Source organism: Capricornis sumatraensis, chromosome 15, assembly GCF_032405125.1.
Source record: "Capricornis sumatraensis isolate serow.1 chromosome 15, serow.2, whole genome shotgun sequence".
Lineage (NCBI taxonomy): Eukaryota > Metazoa > Chordata > Mammalia > Artiodactyla > Bovidae > Capricornis > Capricornis sumatraensis.
The window spans coordinates 41,646,517-41,669,543 of record NC_091083.1 but is presented as its reverse complement, the minus strand read 5'-3'; the positions used below and the strand labels follow the sequence as shown (position 1 = coordinate 41,669,543).

Genomic DNA, 23,027 nt, shown 5'->3' with positions numbered 1-23,027 from the left:
GCTGACATCAGTCTGGTCTCTATGGAGCCGAGCCAGGAGCTTGTGTCCCCAGGGAACAGAACCAGCATCTGAGGAAGGTGACGCTCAGGCAGGAGAGGGAAGAGTCACAGTGAAATCAGGCCACAGCTCCTTGTGCTTCATGAGACTTTCCTGAAAAGACTGCGAGATGGACAGAGGTCTGGGTGTTTGCCTTCCCTTTAACTCCTGCTGGGCAGTGAGGCCGCCCCCAGGAATGAGGGCGAGGAAGTAACAGGGGCCTGCCCACCTCCTTTTCTGGACTTGTTAACCCTTCTCTCCAATCTCTCTGCACACTGTCCAACTCCATTTTTAATACGTGAAACTCATTCAAGTTTCAGGTCCACGTGGTTCAGAATACTGTCACCCAAAACATGCCACGCTGGCCTAAGGATTAAACTGAAGGTCATTTTTTAAAAGCAGACATAAAAAAACTCTCCATCCTCCTGCCAAGGCGGCAGGAGCTTCTGAAGTAACAACCAAGGACATGCTACATGCTCATCAGCCCAGAGGTGGCGTGGAAGAATGTGTATGACTTGTGCTTAAAAAACCCTCCTTTTTCATGAGTTTCTCCATCTACCTACGTTTCCTCCATCTGCCACTCCTCAGGATCCAAAGTTCCTTTCCTCGTGTTGTCTCTCTTCTACAGATTTATTGCTCTTCTGTTAAGAAACAACATACTCCCAAGTTCTAACCACCCCTTGCAGTTACCCATCACTAAGCACATATGTGCTGTGTATATGTGCGATGTACACATTAATAAACTTGCTTGTTTGCCTGTTGTTAAGCTGTTATTTTGTCAGGTCCCGAACAATGAAACTGACATGGGCAGAGGAAAAAGGACAATTTTTGTTCCTCCCCTACAGCACCAGCCGCCAAGCGTGGTCACAAACCATCCAGAGCCCCACAAGGACGTCTCACTAATACACAAACTCCTTAAGCAAGCATTTACCCTGCCTTGATCAGAAAAAAATGGAAAGATGGAACTAGGAGTCACCATTTTATTGAGATTCAAATGCACTGAAACGCAGGGTTATGGAAGGATAACCTCATGCCAACAGAGGAAGGGCTGCTGGCAAACAAGACACTCGTGCTGTGCTTTCATCTCATTCTACAGGTTTCCTGCTGAGGCAAAAAGTAAACGGCCCCTGTACCTGAGGCATGAGCAGTATCGCCTCCCCACAGCTCAGCTGCAGGCACACAGATCACTCAGGAAGTGTGGGCCCAAAAGAGTTTCACTGCATCTAATCATCCGTCCAGCCTCCACTTCACAGCAAATTTACGACAGAAAACAAGTCAAATGAGAAAACAGACACACAGAAACCTCGTGACATTCAAGGACAGAAGATGCTGCCACTTGGCTCCGTCTCTCCAACAGACGTCGTCAAACAAAACAAGCTAGATAGCATAAATAAGATGACAGGAAGTCCATTCTAGACCTTAGAAGACTGAGGCTACATAATCCCAGATGCAATGCTGGTTAGAGGGAAAAACAGCCGCAAGGGCACTTGGAGAGACAGCAGGGAAAGAACGTGACCGTGTGTTAGACGGTATCAGGAAACTGCTTTCCCAGACTTGAGAATAGCCTTGTCTTCAGAAGCTGTACACTGAAACATGGACTCAAGACATCTGCAATGTGTTTTCAAAGGCAAAATAGGATAGCGAACATGGCAAATAGAGGATATCAGATAGGTAACTTAAACGTGGCCAACGAGAGGACAGAGAGATAATCCTGACAAAATGTCCAGGATTGATGACCCTAAATGGTGGGGAAACAGGATTCATTACGCTCTTCTCAAACTTCCCAGTGCATCTGAAAACTGTACTTTCCTCGCCGTTGCCTCCTCCATCCCCATCAACAAGTGTCGTGGCTGATCCCTGCTGGACCCCAGAGCAGCTCATCAGCCTGAACTAATCGACAACATCTTCTGAGGCAGATTCTAAGCCTATGGGGAATATTTAGGAACAAGGAAGCCTCCCAAGGCCCCACTGAGAAACAGGGATACAAGTCCCTTAGTACTTGGGGATGATGAGGGACTCATCAGAGGTGCTTGGGGCAGCAACCTACCTCACCCAGAGGGTTACAGGAAAATTCTCGCAAATTATCTTGCCTCTGGCAACTTCAAACTCGCTCTAGGTAGTCACTAGTGAAACATTCATTGCTGAGGACAGAACTCTGATGTGAAGGGTGAAATCGAGTGTGGGCATCCCTGGTGCTTGCCCTGGGCTGCTCGCTAAATCCTTCCGATTGTGCTATATAGCAGGTCCCCCCATTTCCTTTATTCCCCAGCAGAGACGCTGAGTCCTGGATCCGTGAAGTACCTTGTTCTGACCACCCTCCCTGAGTCCACACCCAGCCCTCCCGTCCACCCTCAAGTTGAAGATGACGGTGGGGAAGGGCATAAGCATCATCACCCTGCCCAGAGCCAGCCTGGACAGGCCTCACTGGACTGCTGGCACACCCTTGGTAGCTGAAGTGTGAGAAGAGGAAGCAGGCCACCAGCAAGACCACCTCCCCACCTGGTAAGGGCTGAACCCTGTTTCCGCACACTTGACGTCTGCACGCATAGTGTTACCCACCGCCCAGCCGACTCGAATGGTCTCTGAGAAATGAGACAAAGGCAGCCCTTCCAAGGGCAATAAGCACATGAGTTTATCTCTAAAGGGCTGTGCTCCATGGAATGGAACACCTGGTGGTTCTCTGGCGTGATCACCCAAGCAGGAGTAGCAAGTAAGGGGGACCTGGGCCTGGCTCCTATGTCAGCTCTGACCCTGAGCGGGACACTGAACCTCTGTGAGCCTCAGCTCTCTCCTCTCTGACTATTTAAATGGATGGACGGAAAGACAGAGATGACACTACCCCTCCACCCCTCTGCACAGACACAAGCCAACAGGTGACACAATAAAAGGTCATCCAGCTTCAACCCATCTAAGTGGTCAAATCTGGGACAGAGGAGGGAAAGGTGATGAAGTTTTTCTTACGTTTTCTGACACACACGGTCCTTTCACATTCAGAGAGACACAGGGTCCGATGGCTCCCGCAACCTTCAGCTCCCTTGAGGTCTGAGACAGAATTATAGAAGAGCACACAGTTAAGAACCACCCTCTTACAAAGGACACAACTAAAACTTAGAGGAAGAAACGGCAGGGCTATCACTTCACCCAGAGAAAACCCTACAGGGATTCTAGTACACAAAAGCTGGTACACGGTTCTCCATGGCTTCTGTGAACTGAACGGAACATTAATAACAAGGCCAACATACTCGGATTTTTAAATCTGAATTCATTTCAGCAAAGTCCATTCTTCATCTATTTAAATAAACCTCAAATATTTGATGATGTTGTTTGAAGTTTAACCCAGATGATTTACTTATTATCGCCAATTTGCAAAGTAATATTTACCATTGTATTTTCTAATGGTCATTTTGACTCTTTTCTCAGTGACTCACAATCAAGGGTATAGGTCTACAGTCCCTGCATGGAAAATAAAAGGCCATACTCATGATGCCGCCCTATTTAAGAGCACTCTGGTTGGTCTGCAGGCAGCTGTTATGCACGAACAAGGGGTTGAGTGGGTGCTCAGCCTACCACCCGTAATCTACGGCCTGCTGTCCTAGGGCAGAGCAGAACCTGCAGGGAGAGCAGACAACTCTGTGTTTCAAACACTGATAAATACACAGTTCATTCTTGAGACGCAAAGCGACCAGGGATAGTGGGATTATTTTGCTGGGAACTTCATATCTTTTAAGTGCCCATGTCCTGCGGGGTGAGGTTTCTCCAAGGCCAACTACTAAATAGGCTGGAACACTATTCTTCCCTTAAATCTTTAGAAATCTATTGTACCTTTACTTCCAAAGTAGCACCAAAGGCCATTCGGAAATTGCCATTAAAATCTTTACTGAAAATTCTTTGGAATGTCTGCTTGAAGAGAGAAGTGTTGAAAGAATCTCCCATCACCATGTAGCCTCTAGGAAGAAAAAAGGAAAAAGAAAGTGAACCTTTAGGATGACTGAAAGCCATTCAGAGGCTTCCTGGGTATTAACAAACAATTAATTTAGAGAAGAAAGTAAAAAGCAAGCCTGTCTATAAAGGTGCTACTGACAATATACTGCTTGCTAATGGTAACAGCCAGTTCAAGCTGTACTCAGGAAAGACACTATTTTTAAAACATGAAACAGAATTATTTAGAACAGCGCTTGTATCTTGATCACTATGACAGTTATATAAACCTACAAGAGATGACAAATACCTCACAGAACTAGAGATTTTAAAAATGAGTGCATGTAAACACTGGTGAGAGCCAAGTCCAGTCCATAATGGAGTTAACTGTATAGACTAAGTCAAGTTTCCCAGTTGTGACATTGTGCTGTATTTATGTAAGATGCCACCACTGAGCTCCCAAATCACTGCAGATGGTGACTGCAGCCATGAAATTAAAAGACGCTTACTCCTTGGAAGAAAAGTTATGACCAACCTAGATAGCATATTAAAAAGCAGAGACATTACTTTGCCAACAAAGGTCCATCTAGTCAAGGCTATGGCTTTTCCAGTAGTCATGTATGGATGTGAGAGTTGGACTATAAAGAAAGCTGAGTGCCAAAAAATTGATGCTTTTGAACTGTGGAGTTGGAGAAGACTCTTGAGAGTCCCTTGGACTACAAGGAGATCCAACCAGTCCATTCTAAAGGAGATCAGTCCTGCGTATTCATTGGAAGGACTGATGTTGAAGCTGAAATTCCAATACTTTGGCCACCTGATGCAAAGAACTGACTCATTGGAAAAGACCCTGATGCTGGGAAAGATTGAAGGCAGGAGGAGAAGGGGACGACAGAGGATGAGATGGTTGGATGGCATCACCAACTCAATCGACATGAGTTTGGGTAACTCCAGAGTTGGTGATGGACAGGAAGGCCTGGCTGCTACAGTCCATGGTGTCACAAAGAGTGGACACTACTGAGCAGCTGAACTGAACCATTGGGAATTGCTGGATGAAAAGTACGGACACATCTCTTTGTACTATGTTTGCAATTCCTTGTGAATCTTAATTACTTCAATTAAAAACTTAAAACAAAAATGATACAATCATCAGCTGCATGTGCTCAGCCACACTTGGAACACGCAAGGGTTCTCAAACCCTGCACATCAGAAACGCTCAGCAATTTTAAATACACTGATGCCCAGGCCATGCCCTGTGCTAATTAAATCCGACTTTAGGAACAGGACTCAAACCAAGAGTAGCTGTTAATGTTTGTGGGTGACTTGACGTGCAGCAGTTTCAGACCAGCACTGCACGTCTGTGGATCTCACCAAAATCCCCAGAGAGTTTGTTAAAATCGACCGCCAGGCTGGAGCCTCAGCCTCTGATTCAGGAGGTCTGGGGTGAAGCCCAAGTGTGCACATTTCTAATCAGGCCCATGGAGCCCTGAGGCAGCTGGTTGGGCCTCATCCTGCTTTGAAGACCATGCCTCCACAATGCCATCCACCCAAGGTGAGGACTTGTGCTCTCAACCCACCCCTCACTGCACCCTCCAGGCTGTCAGGAAGTGTGGCTGCTAGGCCAGGGGAAGGGCTCCTAGTTTCTCTGGCATTCAGACCTATTCCCTACCCTTCTCACAAGGAAATGCTAAAGGCCACACATTTCATGCTTGCCATCTTGCCTAGGTGTCTGAACAACTCTAAGAAATGAAGTTCCTCTGAAACGACAGGTTCCTAGGGAAGCCTGACCTCCTTCTGATCATAGCTTCTTCCTCTGAGAGGTGCACCAACCTCCCCGGCCCAGAAACCGCAGCCCGGAGACGAACGAATGCTCCTGTGAGCCAGCCTGGGCCTTCCTCATGGTTCCACCCCTCATTTCTCTTTCCTTAGAACCACCACTCTCACTTTACTCAGGGGCTCACTGTCCACATACCCAGTAAGATTTGGACAACACTTCATCTCCAGGAGTCCAGTCTGATCAAGGGCACAGGCGTAAATATCAATGCAGTGACCGTTTGCAGCAGTGCGGTTTGCAAGCATCTCATAGTGCTGCAGAGAGAGAAAAACCATCTTCATGGAACAGAGACATCACCATTTGGTATCCTCAAAGTATTCTGAGATTGGAAGCTACACTTTTTTTATATGGATGTCATAAACGAAACTGTCCCCATGTCCCCTGTTTGATCACATCCACTCTAACCAAGGTCTCAGAACTGGGGCAGATATTTAATGTCAGCGAGATCTGGCAGGTCATCTCAGCAAAAGCAGCTCGCCTGCCACAGAGCATGGCCTGCGCAGAGCAGAGGTTGCTCCTGAGCAGCCGAAGCCCCACCCCGGGTGACTACACTTACAGCCCATGGCCAGGAGCACCTACCTTGGTTGCCTTTTTCATGAAGCGGGCATTGTCTTTCTCAATGTCATGCCAGGAACGAATAGGAACCTTTAATTCATCTCCAACCACCATGCCAGGTCCCTGGGTGGGGGGTCCCCCAGTGAACAGCATGATCCTGGCTCCCGTGTTTGGAAAAGTGCCCTGTGACAGGGAGTGGCAGCATGTTAGAGACACACAGCCCGCCCCAAGCATACTTCCCACATAGATGCTGCAAACACACACTCCCTCGGCTGTCATGAACTGTCGTGAACACTGAAGACACTGCAGCAAAGAGCAGACAACACTATGGACAAGCAGCTTCTCACTTCCAGGCTGAGGCTCTGGAGAGCTTTTATTAATTTACTGTGATCCCACTGCCCTAATGGTCTTGTGTTTCTCAAGAAAACTTTCTATAATTTTCAAAACACTGAGGGCTCCTTCAGTGTGGACAATAATCATCACTGAAGTACGTTCTGATAAACTAACACAGCCAGCTGATTGGGGTCACAGCTGATTTTTCAGACAAGGCAAAGGAACACAGCTTCTGCCATCAAGCTTGCAAGGTTTGGGGGTGGGGCAGTAAATTCTGAGTTACCTCCAACAGGCCTACAGCAATGGACAAGGCAACACCAGTGGATCGCAAAGGCCTCTTTCCCTGAGGTACAGGCCACGGGTCCCTCTGTAGTTCCCCAAGGAGATCAGTGAGGTTCATGTCAATCTTGTGAATGGGCTGCAGAAACCTGCATGATTTTGAATGGACATGTCAAGTCTGAGTTAATAAAGTATTCTCGTCCTCGGCCTATGCAACACATAGCTACTGCTCTTTAAAACGCGTATCAGAGTAGAAAAAACTTGCAGTTTTTTTTTTCTTCAAAGTTGTCTCTAACTACAAACACAAAAAACTCAAAGCAATTTTATACAGGACAATCTCTTAAAGCCTAACATATAACAATTTGCACATGTAGTGTGGAAAGAAAATCAATTTCAAACAGGAGCAAATCAGTTTAATTAAAGTTTAAGTGGCCAAAAAAAACACAACAACAATCCTAAAGACATGCCTAACAGGAACTCAGTTCACGTAACGTTCACAAGCAGGGACAACCTTCATCGATCGTTCTGAAGACTCTCTCAATGTTTCTCTTAAACACTTGGAGTCATCAGGGAAACACCAGTTTCTTAGAGAAGAGGCTGTAACCATCACCTTATGTTGACTGACTGTTAACCCAGCCCTTGGCCGTTCTAGGAGTGCAGCAGGCCACGTGAATTAAGTGCCCAGACTCAGGTTTGTCTCAGGACACTCAACAGAAGCCTTTCCACTGTCCCCAGCTTTACAAAATGGGGGGAGTTCCCTAGTTGCCTAGTGGTTAGGATTATGGGCTTTCACTGTTGCGGCCCAGGTTCAATTCCTGGTTGGGGAACCGAAGTCTCGAAAGCTGCAGTGCTGCCAAAATTTAAAAAAAGAAAAAAAGGACAACAGCCATGTGTCTAAGGAGAGGGGAAAGACTGTGTGCAGTGCTCTCAAAACCTCTATGGTGACACAACTCTAAAAGGAAAAGCATCCTGAGCAAAACTGCCCCAGCATATATGTGTATGTATATATTTATATAGATTATAAATTTTAAACATACACTGATGTATTTAGCTTATTATTAAACATTAAATATTGATTAGGCTTAATCTTTTTTCCTCTTTAAAAATAAAATACAAAGCCCTCTCGCCGCACCCCCCTCACTCCCCATCCAAGGGGCCAGGCTCACCTGGTGGACACAGACGGGCGCTCCTGCGGCTGAGCTGGGCGCACTGGCTGCACGGGCGTCGCAGGCTTGGTCAGGCCCAGCATGTCCTACACAAACCAAAAAGATGCATTTCTCGTAACACGACAAGAGAATGGCTCCTATTTTTTTTCCTTTTGCTTAATGAAACTTTAAGAACTATCCCTACTCCTGCCTGAGGACAAGCTGCACACTGACCTGGATCTGCTTGGCAGTAAGGTCCTTCGTACCCCGGAAGACGTAACTCTTGGAGATGCCCTCGCAGCTGAGTTCGTGAACCTGTACCATCCTTCCAAACGTGATCAAACCCACCAGCGCGTCTGGAGGGAGTAGGCTCAGGGACATCTGCAGGGACTCCTTGAGTGCTTGGAGGTCATCATCCTCCAGACACGTGTCTACCACATACAGGAAGATCAGAGGGGATGGGGCACCTCGCTGGATGTGGAGAAAAATGGCATAACAGTTAGTGTACAGACAGATGTGACCTGCTCTTTTTAAAACAAAACAGGTATGTATTAAATAACAACTCTTTATTTACACTTGTCAGGGATAACAACACCAAAACAAACTTCTACTTACCTCATTAAAAGGCAGCTTTTATCAAAACCAACTGGATGCAGACTATTAGTATCCAACAATTTATTCCCCATTTTGAATGCCAGGCCTTGCTCTAGGTCCTGCCATACATCGGCAGACCAAAAGGCCAGAGATCCCTATCTGCCTGAGGAGCTAACTTTCGAGAACCGAGAAGAGGGGCGGGATTGTGCAGGTGGGGAGGGGTGGGGATGGAGCTCCAACGGTAACTGGGAGGCTAGGGCAGCCTTATTAAGAAAGTAACATTTTGGATTTCAAAAGAAAAAAACAAAGAAATAACATGTGAGCAAAAAGCTGGACGGGAGGGAGGGAGCAATGCAGATACAGGGAGAGAGCTCCAGCCAGAGGAAAAGCCAGAACCAAGGGCCAGGGACACGTCTGTGCCCACAGACTGAGCAGTCACGGATCCCGCGGGCCTTGCAGCTGTAAATCGTCCATATGGGCAAGAGACACAGAAGAGAGAGTATTTCAGAAGAAACTCAATACTTAACACTGCTCCCTAAATACGTGACAATTACCTGTATCACGTACTCAATTGTAGAAAACTGGGGCATCAATTCAGCAGGCTGGTTCACCTCAGATATGCCTGCGTAAGCTGGAGGAAACTGGAGAGAACAAGACAGAGCAATGTTTCATGAGGGCAGACAGTTACACTATGTCTCTTATCTTCCATTCATAAAAATAATAACAGTTTGATGACCACGTATTTATTCTGAAAGTGTAAAACCTAGAACATGTTACTAAAATACAAAAATCTATTAACACTGCCCTACATCACATAGGAACTTTATTTTAAATGCAGTTTTCGGATATGTTATAACTTCTAAATGATTAAAACACACACTACTAAAAACCGTTTCCTAATTGTTGCCTATAAATGAAGGGCTGAGATTTTAGCTGTCTTATCAATTATCAATGTGGAATCTGAAGCTTTTATTTAGGTTTATTATTCTAGCTGTGATCAATAAAGTAATACATGTTCACTGTAGAAAACCTGGCAAGTACAAGAAATTTCATGGACAGAGGAGCCTGGCAGGCTACAGCCCACAGGGTTGCAAAAGCTGTACATGACTGAGCGACTGAACAAGAAAAATATAAGAAAAAAGAAACAACTCCCCCATCACACACAAACCCACACACACTCCCACCACTTGGAGGCAGCCTCTGTCAACATCTCGGCTTCCACACTTGTTCTTAAGCACAGCTGAGATCATCTTGTATGCACAATTTTGCAACCTGCCTTTTGGTGCTTAACATAATGTCATAGGTGTCTTCTTTTTTCTCTGAAAACATTTTAGATTCGTAGCTTATATGTTGCTTTTCCTTTCCCCCCAAGTTAAAAATTGAGGTATGATGCCATACATACCAATTTAACCATCTTTTTGAGTGTCCGGTTCAGAGGTCTTAAATACACTTATAACATTGTGCAACCACCTCCAACATCGATTCCCAGAACTTTTCTCATCTTGTAAAACTGAAACTCTGAACCTGTTAAACAATCTCCACTTCATCCCCATCCAGCCGCTGGCACACACCTCTCCATTATTTCAAGTACCTCATTTAAGGGGGATCATATATGTTTGTCTTTTTCAGTTCAGTTCAGTGGCTCAGTCGTGTCCGACTCTTTGCGACCCCATGAATCGCAGCACGCCAGGCCTCCCTGTCCATTACCAACTCCCGGAGTTCACTCAGACTCACGTCCATCGAGTCAGTGATGCCATCCAGCCATCTCATCCTCAGTCGTCCCCTTCTCCTTCTGCCCCCAATCCCTCCCAGCATCAGAGTCTTTTCCAATGAGTCAACTCTTCACATGAGGTGGCCAAAGTACTGAAGCTTCAGCTTTAGCATCATTCCTTCCAAAGAAATCCCAGGGTTTGGCTTTTTAGGACTGGCTTATTTCACTCAGTAATATCAGTAAAGCTCAACTACATTGTAGCGTTAAGTCAGACATCCTTGCATCTTAAGGCTGATTACTATTTCACTGAATACAGGACACTTGCTCACCCATTCATCTGGCAGCAGATACTGAAGTCAGATGAAATGTTTGGCTACTGTGAATAATACTGCTATGACTCAAAAAAAATGTCCTTTTCATTATAGGGGATTGGAATGCAAAAGTAGGAAGTCAAGAAATACCTCGAGTAACAGGCAAATTTGACCTTGCAATGCCGAATGAAGCAGGGCAAAGACTAATCGAGTTTTGCCAAGAAAATGCACTGGTCATAGCAAACACCCTCTTCCAACAACACAAGAGAAGACTCTACACATGGACATCACCAGATGGTCAACACCAAAATCAGATTGCTTATATTCTTTGCAGCCAAAGATGGAGAAGCTCTATACTGTCAACAAAAACAAGACCAGGAGCTGACTGTGGCTCAGATCATGAACTCCTTATTACCAAATTCAGACTTAAATTGAAGAAAGTAGGGAAAACCACTAGACCATTCAGGTATGACCTAAATCAAATCCCTTATGATTATACACTGGAAGTGAGAAATAGATTTAAGGGACTAGATCTGATAGACAGAGTGCCTGATGACCTATGGAATGAGGTTCATGACACTGTACAGGAGACAGGGATCAAGACCATCCCCATGGAAAAGAAATGCAAAAAAAGCAAAATGGCTGTCTGGGGAGGCCTTACAAATAGCTGTGAAAAGAAGAGAAGTGAAAAGCCAAGGAGAAAAGGAAAGATATAAGCATCTGAATGCAGAGTTCCAAAGAATAGCAAGAAGAGATAAGAAAGCCTTCTTCAGTGATCAATGCAAAGAAATAGAGGAAAACAACAGAATGGGAAAGACTAGAGATCTCTTCAAGAAAATTAGAGATACCAAGGGTACATTTCATGCAAAGATGGGCTCGGTAAAGGACAGAAATGGTCTGGACCTAACAGAAGCAGAAGATATTAAGAGGTGGCAAGAATACACGGAAGAACTGTACAAAAAAGGGCTTCACAACCCAGATAATCACGATGGTGTGATCACTCATCCAGCCAGACATCCTGGAATGTGAAGTCAAGTGGGCCTTGGAAAGCATCGCTAGGAACAAAGCTAGTGGAGGTGATAGAATTCCAGTTGAGCTGTTTCAAATCCTGAAAGATGATGCTGTGTAAGTGCTGCACTCAATATGCCAGCAAATCTGGAAAACTCAGCAGTGGCCACAGGACTGGAAAAGGTCAGTTTTCACTCCAATCCCAAAGAAAGGCAATGCCAAAGAATGCTCAAACTACTGAACAATTGCACTCATCTCACATGCTAGTAAAGTAATGCTCAAAATTCTCCAAGCCAGGCTTCAGCAATACGTGAACCGTGAACTTCCTGACGTTCAAGCTGGTTTTAGAAAAGGCAGAGGAACCAGAGATCAAATTGCAAATATCCGCTGGATCATGGAAAAAGCAAGAGTTCCAGAAAAACATCTATTTCTGCTTTCTTGACTATGCCAAAGCCTTTGACTGTGTGGATCACAAGAAACTGTGGAAAATTCTGAAAGAGATGGGAATACCAGACCACCTGACCTGCCTCTTGAGAAATCCGTATGCAGGTCAGGAAGCAACAGTTAGAACTGGACATGGAACAACAGACTGGTTCCAAATAGGAAAAGGAATATGTCAAGGCTGTATATTGTCACCCTGCTTATTTAACTTATATGCAGAGTACATCATGAGAAACGCTGGACTGGAAGAAACACAAGCTGGAATCAAGATTGCCAGAAGAAATATCAATAACCTCAGATATGCACATGATACTACTCTTAAGGCAGAAAGTGAAGAGGAACTAAAAAGCCTATTGATGAAAGTGAAAGAGGAGAGTGGAAAAGTTGGCTTAAAGCTCAACATTCAGAAAACGAAGATCATGGCATGCGGTCCCATCATTTCTTGGGAAATAGATGGGGAAACAGTGGAAACAGTGTCAGACTTTCTTTTTTTGGGCTCCAAAATCACTGCAGATGGTGACTGCAGCCATGAAATTAAAAGACGCTTACTCCTTGGAAGAAAAGTTATGACCAACCTAGATAGCATATTCAAAAGTAGAGACATTACTTTGCCAACTAAGGTCCGTCTAGTCAAGGCTATGGTTTTTTCAGTGGTCATGTATGGATGTGAGAGTTGGACTGTGAAGAAGGCTGAGCACCGAAGAATTGATGCTTTTGAACTGTGGTGTTGGAGAAGACTCTTGAGAGTCCCTTGGACTGCAAGGAGATCCAACCAGTCCATTCTAAAGGAGATCAGCCCTGGCATTTCTTTGGAAGGAATGATGCTAAAGGTGAAACTCCAGTACTTTGGCCACCTCATGTGAAGAGTTGACTGATTGGAAAAGACTCTGATGCTGGGAGGGGTTGGGGGCAGGAGGAGAAGGGGACGACAGAGGATGAGATGGCTGGATGGCATCACTGACTCGATGGACATGAGTTTGAGTGAACTCCGGGAGTTGGTGATGGACAGGGAGGCCTGGCGTGCTGCGATTCATGGGGTCGCAAAGAGTCAGACACGACTGAGCGACTGAACTGAGCTAAACAGAACTGAACAGGAGTGTGTATCTACAAGACCCTGTTTTCCGTTCTTTTGGATATATATCCAGAGGTGGGAATGCTTCATCATTTGGTAAACATCACTAATGATTAGTGATGATGAGCACCTTTTTATGTGCTTACTGGCCATCCATCTATCATCTTTGGAGAAATTATCTCTTCAAGTCCTTTGGACATTTCTGAATTGGGCTTCCCTGTTGTTGACTATTACGAGTTCTTAAATATTCTACACATTAATCCGTTAGACATACGATTTGCAAATACTTTCACCCACTGTATGAGCTGGCTTTTACTCTCTTGAGACTGTCTTTTCGATCCAGGAGAATTTTCACAATTAATAAAATTAAACGGACATCAATTCTGAGTGTAATAGGGTGTAGTAATGTTTTTAAGACTTGCATAAACTTCTGAATCGCCCATGGAATCCTGAATGGTGGGACTTCCCTGGTGATCCAGTGGCTAAGACTCCATTTTTCCAGTGCAGGAGGCCTGGGTTTGATCCCTGGTCAGGGAACTAGATCCCACATGCTGCAATTAAAGATTCTGAATGTTGCAATGAAGCTCTCATGTGCCTCAGCTAAGACCTGGCATGGCCAAAATAAATGAATTAAAAAAAAAAAATTACTGAATGGTACCTGCTTCTAATTCTCAAGCTTATACTCAGTTATCAACTGCAGGCTGGTCCTTTATCACTGGACTCAGTGTGCACTGAGCATGAGACTCATGATCATAATCAATTTAAGAATAAGTAGATTATTAGTATCTTAAGATCTACTAGAACAGTACATATTATGATGAGCATAATCAATTATTTGCTAACTGCTTTACCAAGGTACAGTTTATATACCATAAAATTCACTCATTTTAAATGCACAATTCAGTGATTTTTAGTAAATGCACACAGAACTGTGCAATACTTATCATAATCCACTTTTAGAATATTTTCTTCATAGGCACAGTTCATGTCAAAGAGACTTCTCTCTCATCATTTGGGAGCTCTTAGCTCAACAGCTTAAAAATGCTTAAATCAAAATAAGATAAATACTGATATTTTACCCTAAAAGTTAGAAGGGTCAGAAAATGAAAATCCAGTATCCAATTAAAATAAATTGAAGTCAAATGTAATATAAACACCTCATCTGTTTTCCAAGGTAACAAATGCTTACAGAGAGCGTACTTAGAAAAAAAAAGAAGGGAATTCTATGTCCTCTCCACAGCAAACGACAAAGACTCAAATAAAGAAACGGAAAGACCATTTCAAAGAAAAATCACGGATGTTCAATGTTCAATATTACCAGGGGAGACCCAAATTCACCTCAATTTTTTCACTGTAGGACAACGAACTGAAACACAGGGAATACTTTTAAAATAATTATATTCACATACCTGATTTCTCTGGAAACAGAAATTACAGGCCCAAAGCTTTGCTCGATAATCAACCTGACTGTGAGAAAGATAAAATATTACATCCAGGTATTATTTTCATTTTTAACACAGTACTGAGCGGGGGATTTTTGTAGAAACAAACACCTCTGGCATTAACACGTCTCTGGTCAATAACGTGTTTTAAGCTAGAAGACATTTACATGTAAACTTCAAGTTCAGTTAATCTCTGAGATGTGTGTTCCTATATGGGTGCATCAGTGGATGAAGGCACGCAACACCTTCTCTGCAGCTCGAGTTCTGGCTAAGGACACAAAAAGGCTCCTTCAAGGAGCAACAATGAATGGCTACTAAACCCTTTTTTCTCTTTTCTGACTTCCTAGATAATATTTAGAAGTTCATGAGCTATAAAATTTATTCACTACTTTCTATGGCCCTGTTATCTAGACAGTCTTTATGATTTTCCTAACATTTTTACTTTTCAGATGTGTGAAACTACTAAATTTTAGTACTAAAAAGTACATGTCACACAGGAAAAACTCCTCAGATTTGAACCACACTTAGTTCACTTGAAGAAGTTGGGTAGGAATGCTTCTGGGTTGATACACTTGCTAAAATTTGTTCTTGCCCCCTGCTTTCTAAGTTTAGAAAATTAGTATCAGGGGCTATTATTTTAAAAGAGCAGCAGCATCTTAAACATGGGCACATCAAGTAAAAGCAAGGAGAATGAAGTAAAAAAAAGTTCCCTTATATAAAAATTTTATCCTTTAAAGAGTATTTATGACACTCTTCATTTGTTTACAAAAACACCCTTTCAAAGAGTGCCCACATTTACGAGAGTGATCACAGGTCACTATTCCAGGTGCAAAAAAAAGTTACACTTAACAATAATATCTTTTAAGAGCTCAAATTTCTTCTGCCTGTTATTTCTTTCTGCCATACGGGATCACCATACCAGGTAGGTGTGACAGAACTGTCTAAAGCATTTGGATTTTTCTGGAAAAAGCTTTAAAGACACCAATAAAATGAACGGTTAAACCAAAAATAAACTGCAAACCAGAAGGGAAAAACAACAACCAATCCTTTCCCTCCACGTCACCCCGTAAGTTCTAATTCTATTTGGAGTTATCAGGCCAGAGGGATTCCCAAAAGCACTCATTACCTAAGTATCTCACTATTCACTACTCATCTCAGATCTGACATCTTCCCCAAATGAATCACTTTTATGAGAATCACGTAAATGTCGGAATTTATTGCAGTTATCCTTTTTACTGGTTTTTAAAAGAGTTCATACCAAAGTGGATTGAGAATGGCTTTGCAAGTTGGCCTGCTGCAGAGCACTGGTTCATACTGTACGGGAGGCAGGTCTGGACGTTCTTTTAAAGGAGTGAGAAGACAAGCAAGGGGAACAACCATTCTTGTAGCCTCGAGTCTGCTGGAAGGCCACACATTCCAACTAAAACGCACACCATCGCGTTCTTCATTCTGCTGAATGAACTCCAGGTATGTGGCCATTGTCTAAAAAAAAAACTACAGATAAACCCTTAATTGTATGTGAAATTCCCAACTGAACTTCAAAAAAAAAAAGATGATGACCTAACGCAACATTCTTTAAACACTTAAGTCTAGAAGAACTTGTCACTGGAGGATGTCAACGTCTCACTTCTCTCTGACCCCCAAGGGTCAGTTAACTTTATGGCTACTTTCCTTTTCCTTTCTCAAATCCCCGTTTCTAGCACTTAAAAAAAATAAAAGGGGCGGGAGGTTTAAAATCACTTGTTCATCTCTAAGCTGCATGCAGTTGAGTAAGAGTCATTTAAATCTCCTCAAACAGCACATTATCACTTCAGCCAAGCAGATTTCAACCCCGTGTTCAAGCCCTGTTTCAGAAGCTGGCTACCTTCCTCCCTGACCCCCTTTCCTCCTGATTCTATTTCTGTAAAACTTGTATTAAAATTTACATTCCAAGCGATCTTGGTTTTGTGCCCTTTTCCCTCTTTCCATTATTAACTACAAAGAAAAGACCTAGATACTGATGCTCAAATGCTATTCATGGAGTGAAGAGCCCCCAGTGCTTACCCAAAGTACTTCTTGGGATCACCGGAATTAAAGGCCAGCGGACTACTACACTACATACACACCTCAGCAGCACCTATCCTCTCACCACAGTCACTTATGCTCATGCCTTGAAAGATTCCAACTTTAACAGCCATTCAGATTAAGTACATTTTCCAAACCCAGGTAATGCCAATTCCCCTGAGTGCTCTATACATCCTGTTTACATACTAAAATCTAGGCTAACGTACAGTTCAGCTATTAGGTAGGATTCAAGGGAAGAAAAACCTCAACAATGGGAAAAAAGGCAAATTAAGGTATCTATTACATAAGTGGCCTCTACTGCTCACTTATGCAATGCTAAATAATGACTGTCTCCAATTATTTTAAGATGTACCATACTGTTAATAACTCGGACAAAGAAAACAATATACAGCTTATAAATGTGATTGAACCGATTACTCTGCTACACACAACATGGATCATAGAAATTCCAAATGTCTGTTCCAATTAAACCCGAGGCATATGTTATGTCTGGCAAAAGTGGGAAACTGAGGCACTATATACACAGAAACACTTCCACAGCTTCCTGGGCAGCAAAAGGTAATTTAGGTGGGAATGAAAGCACTCTCAGCAAGCACCTCAGCAGCTTTCATTTAGTGACCATTTTCCTTCTCAAAACATTTCCTTACTAATAGGTACTATATCTCCGTCCTATGTCCCCAAGCATCTACATATTAAAACCTGCACTGTCCATTTCCTACTGCCTCTCTTCCCCTCACTCTTTCAACAGCATGGATTGTTAACTCTGGGCTCACAGCCAACAAGGAACTTCACAAGGTCAATAAATCCTTTGAAACTACATGCAAAACTGTGTGCATGAGCCAACAGTGCATTAAGATCCTGTATATGTATCTGTAAAAAAAAAAAATCTGTACCATTCATCCCACCTTAAGGGCATGACTTTTCAGGACGCAGCTAAGGCTAAGCAAGGAGTCCGAAGACCTGGGTTCTTAGCTCCGACTCCGTTACGAAGCGTAAATCATTTAAACTAATTCTCGAGTTCCTCAACTTTAAAATGGACGTTGGATCCTTCTGGGCCCCCTCCCTCGAGTCCGAGGGATTCTGCGCCAAAAGCAGGCACACCGCCCCAGCTGGCGGGGACCGCGCCACTCTCAACAAACCATTGGGTCACCGATCCCCTCAGTTTCTCCGCCTGCTGGGAAAAGGCCTCGCCCTAGAAGTAATCCACCCACCCTCAGCAGAGACTCTTATCCCAGCTCTAGGCCTCCCATCACCTGTGCTGCCCGCTCACCTGGCCCGGGGAGCTCACCTGGAAGCAGCCTTCCGCAACCACAGCTGCTAAAAGCCGGGCTCCGGCTCCAACCACCAAGTCCACCTCAGCTCTAAGCCGATTGGTCAGCACCCTTGTGCGTCACTCTACGGCGCCGTCCGGTAGCCAATCAAACAAAGCCTGGGGGCGGGAGAGAGGAAGGAAGACACTCAAGACAGCCTACGCCGCCATATTGAAACAGGGCAAGCCAGACGCGCTTCACGCCTCAAAACCACAGTTCCTCAGAATACACGTTTTTCCACGTTCAACTCTAAACCCTTCTGCCGCACGGAACACAGGCGCCTACAGAACTGTTTTCTAGGCGCAACTGGGGCGCCTCAGGAGCTCGCCGCCGTCCAATAAGACGCCCGCTCCCTTCAGTGGGAAGTCCCCCTCATCACCTTAGTTACCGGGAAGCGAGAATGATGACGTCTGGTCCCGGAAGAGGGCGGGGCTCCTCGCAGAGGAAACCGAAGTTGGACGGAAGGAGGTGTCGGCACGCACGAGGGGGCGGAGCTAAGGGAGCTGGGGTGCGTGCGCGCAGGAGTCCAGTCGGTGAACAGATGTATAATTACGGGTGTTCTTTGTCTTGTGGATGTTCCTGTTCTGGTTTGCGCAGGTGCATTGAGGCTCTCTGCGGGGCCTGGCATTAGTAAACAGTTCTTGTCTATCCCTGTCATCCTTCCACGAGAAGGTGAATAATTGGGAGCTGTCGTAGTCAAGCATTTTAAGAGATTAACGAAACTCCTAACGGTTAGGACGCAACTTTCTACAACCACCACTACCGTTTTACCCCCTCTAAGTGGCAAAACGGAGCGCGTTTGTTAATCTAATTCAGAGATACCGCCTCTGTGTAGCATATAAGAATAAGCAAAATTATATAACTTTAAAACTATTCTTAGATCATAGCAAGGCGTCCAAGAGTTAATTAGCTCAAGTTAGTTCAGTTCAGTTCGTTTCAGTCGCTCAGTCGTGTCCGACTCTTTGCGACCCCATGGACTGCAGCACGCCAGGCTTCCTGTCCATCACGAACTCCCAGAGTTTACCCAAACTCATGTCGATTGAGTTAGTGATGCCATCCAACCATCTCATCCTCTGTCGTCCCCTTCTCCTCCCGCCTTCAATCTTTCCCAGCATCAGGGTCTTTTCAAATGAGTCAGTTCTTTGCATCAGGTGGCCAAAGTATTGGGAGTTTCAGCTTCAACATAGTCCTTCCAGTGAACACGCAGGACTGATCTCCTTTAGGGTGGACTGGTTGGATATCCTTGCAGTCCAAGGGACTCTCAACAATCTTCTCCAACACCAAGTTAATATTAGCACAAAGAAATGACCAACAGATCATAGAAATAAGTTTCAAGTTGATGTACTGTGAAGTTACTGTTAATATGAAAAATTTTCAGGAATTCCCTCACCATCTAATGGTTAGGACTCCCATGAGCTCACTGCAGAGGGCCTGGATTCAGTCCCTGGTTGGGGAACTTAGCTCCCACAAGATAACGCAAATTCTATTCCCCTACGTAAGCCAATGAGAACAAAGCTCCTTTAAGAGATGCAGTAATCTAATTTGTTAGAACTCTCTAAAGTTACTTGCAGGAAAAAAAAAGTTGAATAATGGTTCAGTTTTATTCAACAAATTTACAATTTTCATGTTTCTAAACCATTATGTTAGGGTTTTTTTTTTTTAAGTAATTAAACTGGTGTAACTTTAGGATGTTCAAATCAATTATTCTCTGAGTAAGGAGACACAATTAAGGTAATATACATTTGTGTTATATTTCACAGTGCAAAAATTTTACCATGTCCAAGCTCATGCTGCTTGCCCACACAACAGGCTAATAAATCGGGAGACTACTTGTTGGGGCAAAGAATAGCAACTTTAATCTGAGAGCCAGCAGAGCAAGAAGACTGGTTGCCACCAGACTGAGGAGGGGATGTGTTGATTTCTTTCCTGCACCCATTCACAGGTGGGTCTGGTCAGGATGTTTCCTGTGAACTAAAGAAAGGTATTTTAGCTTAACGCACAAGCATGGGAGGCAGAGTTCCTAAACTGGATCATTATGGACACTTTAAGCTTATAGACGAAATCCCTTTAGTGATTAACCTGAAGCAAAAGCAGTAGAATACAAAGTTCAAAGTAAAAGAAACAAATCCAGTATTGAGTCAGGTTTATTCTTCTCTTTTACAGAAAGACATAGCTGGGGTTTTTTTAACCAAACATTGGAAGACTATCATTTGCCAAAAATTTTCTTGAGTTATTTGAACCTGGATTCCTAGTACTAGAAATTTCTGTAAGAAGGATTTTTTTCAATCTATCATACTTAAAGTATTAGAAATTTATTTATTTTAGGAATTTCCTTACTTTAGGAATAGTGAATTTTAGGAATAGTTGATTTATGTGACTGTGTAGTTATCTTGATAAGTGTGGGAAGGAAGAAAATTTCCTCTGTTCTTCTAGGTTCTTCTGGCTGGCTGAAAAATTAAATCAACATGAGACATTAGCAGGAGAAAATGAAACAAAAATTTAATAACATATACACAGGGGAAAGACCAGGTTAACTAAGTAAGTTATCAAAATGTTTGAAAGCCTCACCTTAAAAACCATCCTCAGCTCAGTTCTTTTCAGTCGCTCAGTCATGTCTGACTCTTTGCGACCCCATGAACCGCAGCACGCCAGGCCTCCCTGTCCATTACCAACTCCCAGAGTCCACCCAAACCCATGGCCATTGAGTTGGTGATGCCATCCAACCATCTCATCCTCTGTCATCCCCTTCTCCTGCCCTCAATCTTTCCCAGCATCAAGGTCTTTTCAAATGAGTCAACTCTTCACATCAGGTGGCCAAAGTATTGGAGTTTCAGCTTCAACATCAGTCCTTCCAATGAACACCCAGGACTGATCTCCCCCAGGATGGACTGGTTGGATCTCCTTGCAGTCCAAGGGACTCTCAAGAGTCTTCTCCAACACCACAGTTCAAAAGCATCAATTCTTCAGCGCTCAGCTTTCTTTACAGTCCAACTCTCACATCCATACATGACCACTGGAAAAACCATAGCCTTGACTAGACGGACCTTTGTTGACAGAGTAATGTCTCTGCTTTTTAATTGCTATCTGTGTTGGTCATAACTTTCCTTGCAAGGAGTAAGCGTCTTTTAATTTCTTGGCTGCAGTCACCATCTGCAGTGATTTTGGAGCCCAAAAAAATAAAGTCTGACACTGTTTCCACTGTTTCCCCATCTATTTGCCATGAAATGATGGAACCAAATGCCATGATCTTCGTTTTCTGAATGTTCAGTTTTAAGCCAGCTTTTCCACTCTCCTCTTTCACTTTCATCAAGAGGCTCTTTAGTTCTTCCTCACTTTCTCCCATAAGAGTGGTGTCATCTGCATATCTGAGGTTATTGATATTTCTCCTGGCAATCTTGATTCCAGCTGTGCTTCCTCCAGCTCAGCGTTTTTCATGATGTACTCTGCATATAAGTTACATAAGCAGGGTGATAATATACATTCTTGATGTACTCCTTTTCCTATTTGGAACCAGTCTGTTGTTTCATGTCCAGTACTAACTGTTGCTTCCTGACCTACATACAAGTTTCTCAAGAGGCAGGTTAGGTGGTCTGGTATTCCTATCTCTTTCAGAATTTTCCACAGTTTATTGTGATCCACACAGTCAAAGGCTTTGGCATAGTCAAGAAAGCAGAAATAGATGTTTTTCTGGAACTCTCAACTAAAGACTAAAGAGGATATTGAGGGTGTGGAGTGAGTTATCAGACGTCACACAGTAAATAAGGGCAATGTGATTGGGCAGATTAAACTCATTGCCTTCTTCATTCATAACTTTCTAGAGATGTGGTCATCCTCTTCCTAGTACAAGGAGGGAGACAACCTACAAATGGAGATGCTTCTTACAAATATAAATGTTTCTTACAAGAGGATAATTCCTACTGGCTAATAGTTTTTTCCAAGTCTGCTGTTTCTTAAAAAATAACCAGCTTAAAATAATTAATACACCAAGAGACATATTTGAGGGAGGCAAATTCTATTCCCCTATGTAAGCCAATGGGAACAAAGCTCCTTGAAGAAATGTAGTAGGCTGATTTGTCTCTAAAGTTAGTAAACCATTTCACTCACAACAAAAGTTGAAGACCTTTCTTTTTCAAAATATTTATTTATTTATTTCATTTTTGGGTGCACTGGGTCTTCATGCTGTGCCTGGGCTTTCTCTAGTTGCAGTGAATGTGGGCTGTTCTCTAGTTGTGGGGCATAGGCTTCTCAGTTGCAGTGGCTTCTTGTTGCAGAGCGCAGGCTCTAAGCGGATGGGCTTCAGTAGTTGCGGCTGGCGGATTCCAGAGCACAGGCTCAGTAGTTTTGGTACATTGGCTCATTGCTCTGTGCCACATGGAATCTTCTTGAGCCAGGGATTGAGCCCATGTCCTGTGCATTGGCAGGTGGGCTCTTATCCACTGAAACACCAAGGGTGTCCCCAGACCTTTCTTGGTTACAGCCATGAAGACACAGACATGAACAGAATGTAAAACAAAGAATGTTGTCTGCTATCCATTTCTACAGGGATCAGTCATGAGCCACTGCAGCCTCTGATCTACAATACACCCTGAGAAGAATTCAGTACAAAACCCAGGATGAGACATTAAGTGTTTTGGATAGACAGGCCCCTAGACAGGCTAGTGAACACAAGTTAATGTGCTTGATACACACTTAGGCCAGACAATATCTAAACATCAGACCCCAGAGTAGAGAAAGTTTTATTGAAGGCCATACAAGGTAATGAGTGGCTCATGCCCCCCCCCCAAACCCAGAACTCCCCAAAGGGTTTCAGCAAAGCATTTTTTTTAACTAGGCTTTGAGTCCTAATTCTCTCCCCCTCCCCCATTCCCCTGCTGCTATTGACTGTTATTGGCTGATACTGACTATTCTACTAAGAACCATTTTGAAATCAGGAATCCTCAACTAATAAAATGGGATGTGTTCTGCTTTTAGGAAATT

General features: G+C 43.7%; 1 protein-coding gene across 1 annotated transcript in view; it reads right to left on the bottom strand.

The window, feature by feature from the left end:
- Positions 1–18,067, bottom strand: part of SEC23B (SEC23 homolog B, COPII coat complex component) — a 34,218-nt gene extending 16,151 nt beyond the window's left edge. The window contains exons 1-11 of the mRNA XM_068987712.1: positions 18,029–18,067; positions 15,935–16,170; positions 14,644–14,701; positions 9,246–9,332; positions 8,332–8,568; positions 8,119–8,204; positions 6,957–7,101; positions 6,365–6,523; positions 5,924–6,039; positions 3,859–3,982; positions 2,998–3,078 (exon numbers count right to left, since the gene is read on the bottom strand). Of these exons, the coding sequence (XP_068843813.1) occupies positions 2,998–3,078; positions 3,859–3,982; positions 5,924–6,039; positions 6,365–6,523; positions 6,957–7,101; positions 8,119–8,204; positions 8,332–8,568; positions 9,246–9,332; positions 14,644–14,701; positions 15,935–16,155 (1,314 nt within the window). The 5' untranslated portion in view covers positions 16,156–16,170; positions 18,029–18,067. The remainder of the gene's footprint in view (positions 1–2,997; positions 3,079–3,858; positions 3,983–5,923; positions 6,040–6,364; positions 6,524–6,956; positions 7,102–8,118; positions 8,205–8,331; positions 8,569–9,245; positions 9,333–14,643; positions 14,702–15,934; positions 16,171–18,028) is intronic.
- Between the last annotated feature and the right edge of the window lie 4,960 nt (positions 18,068–23,027).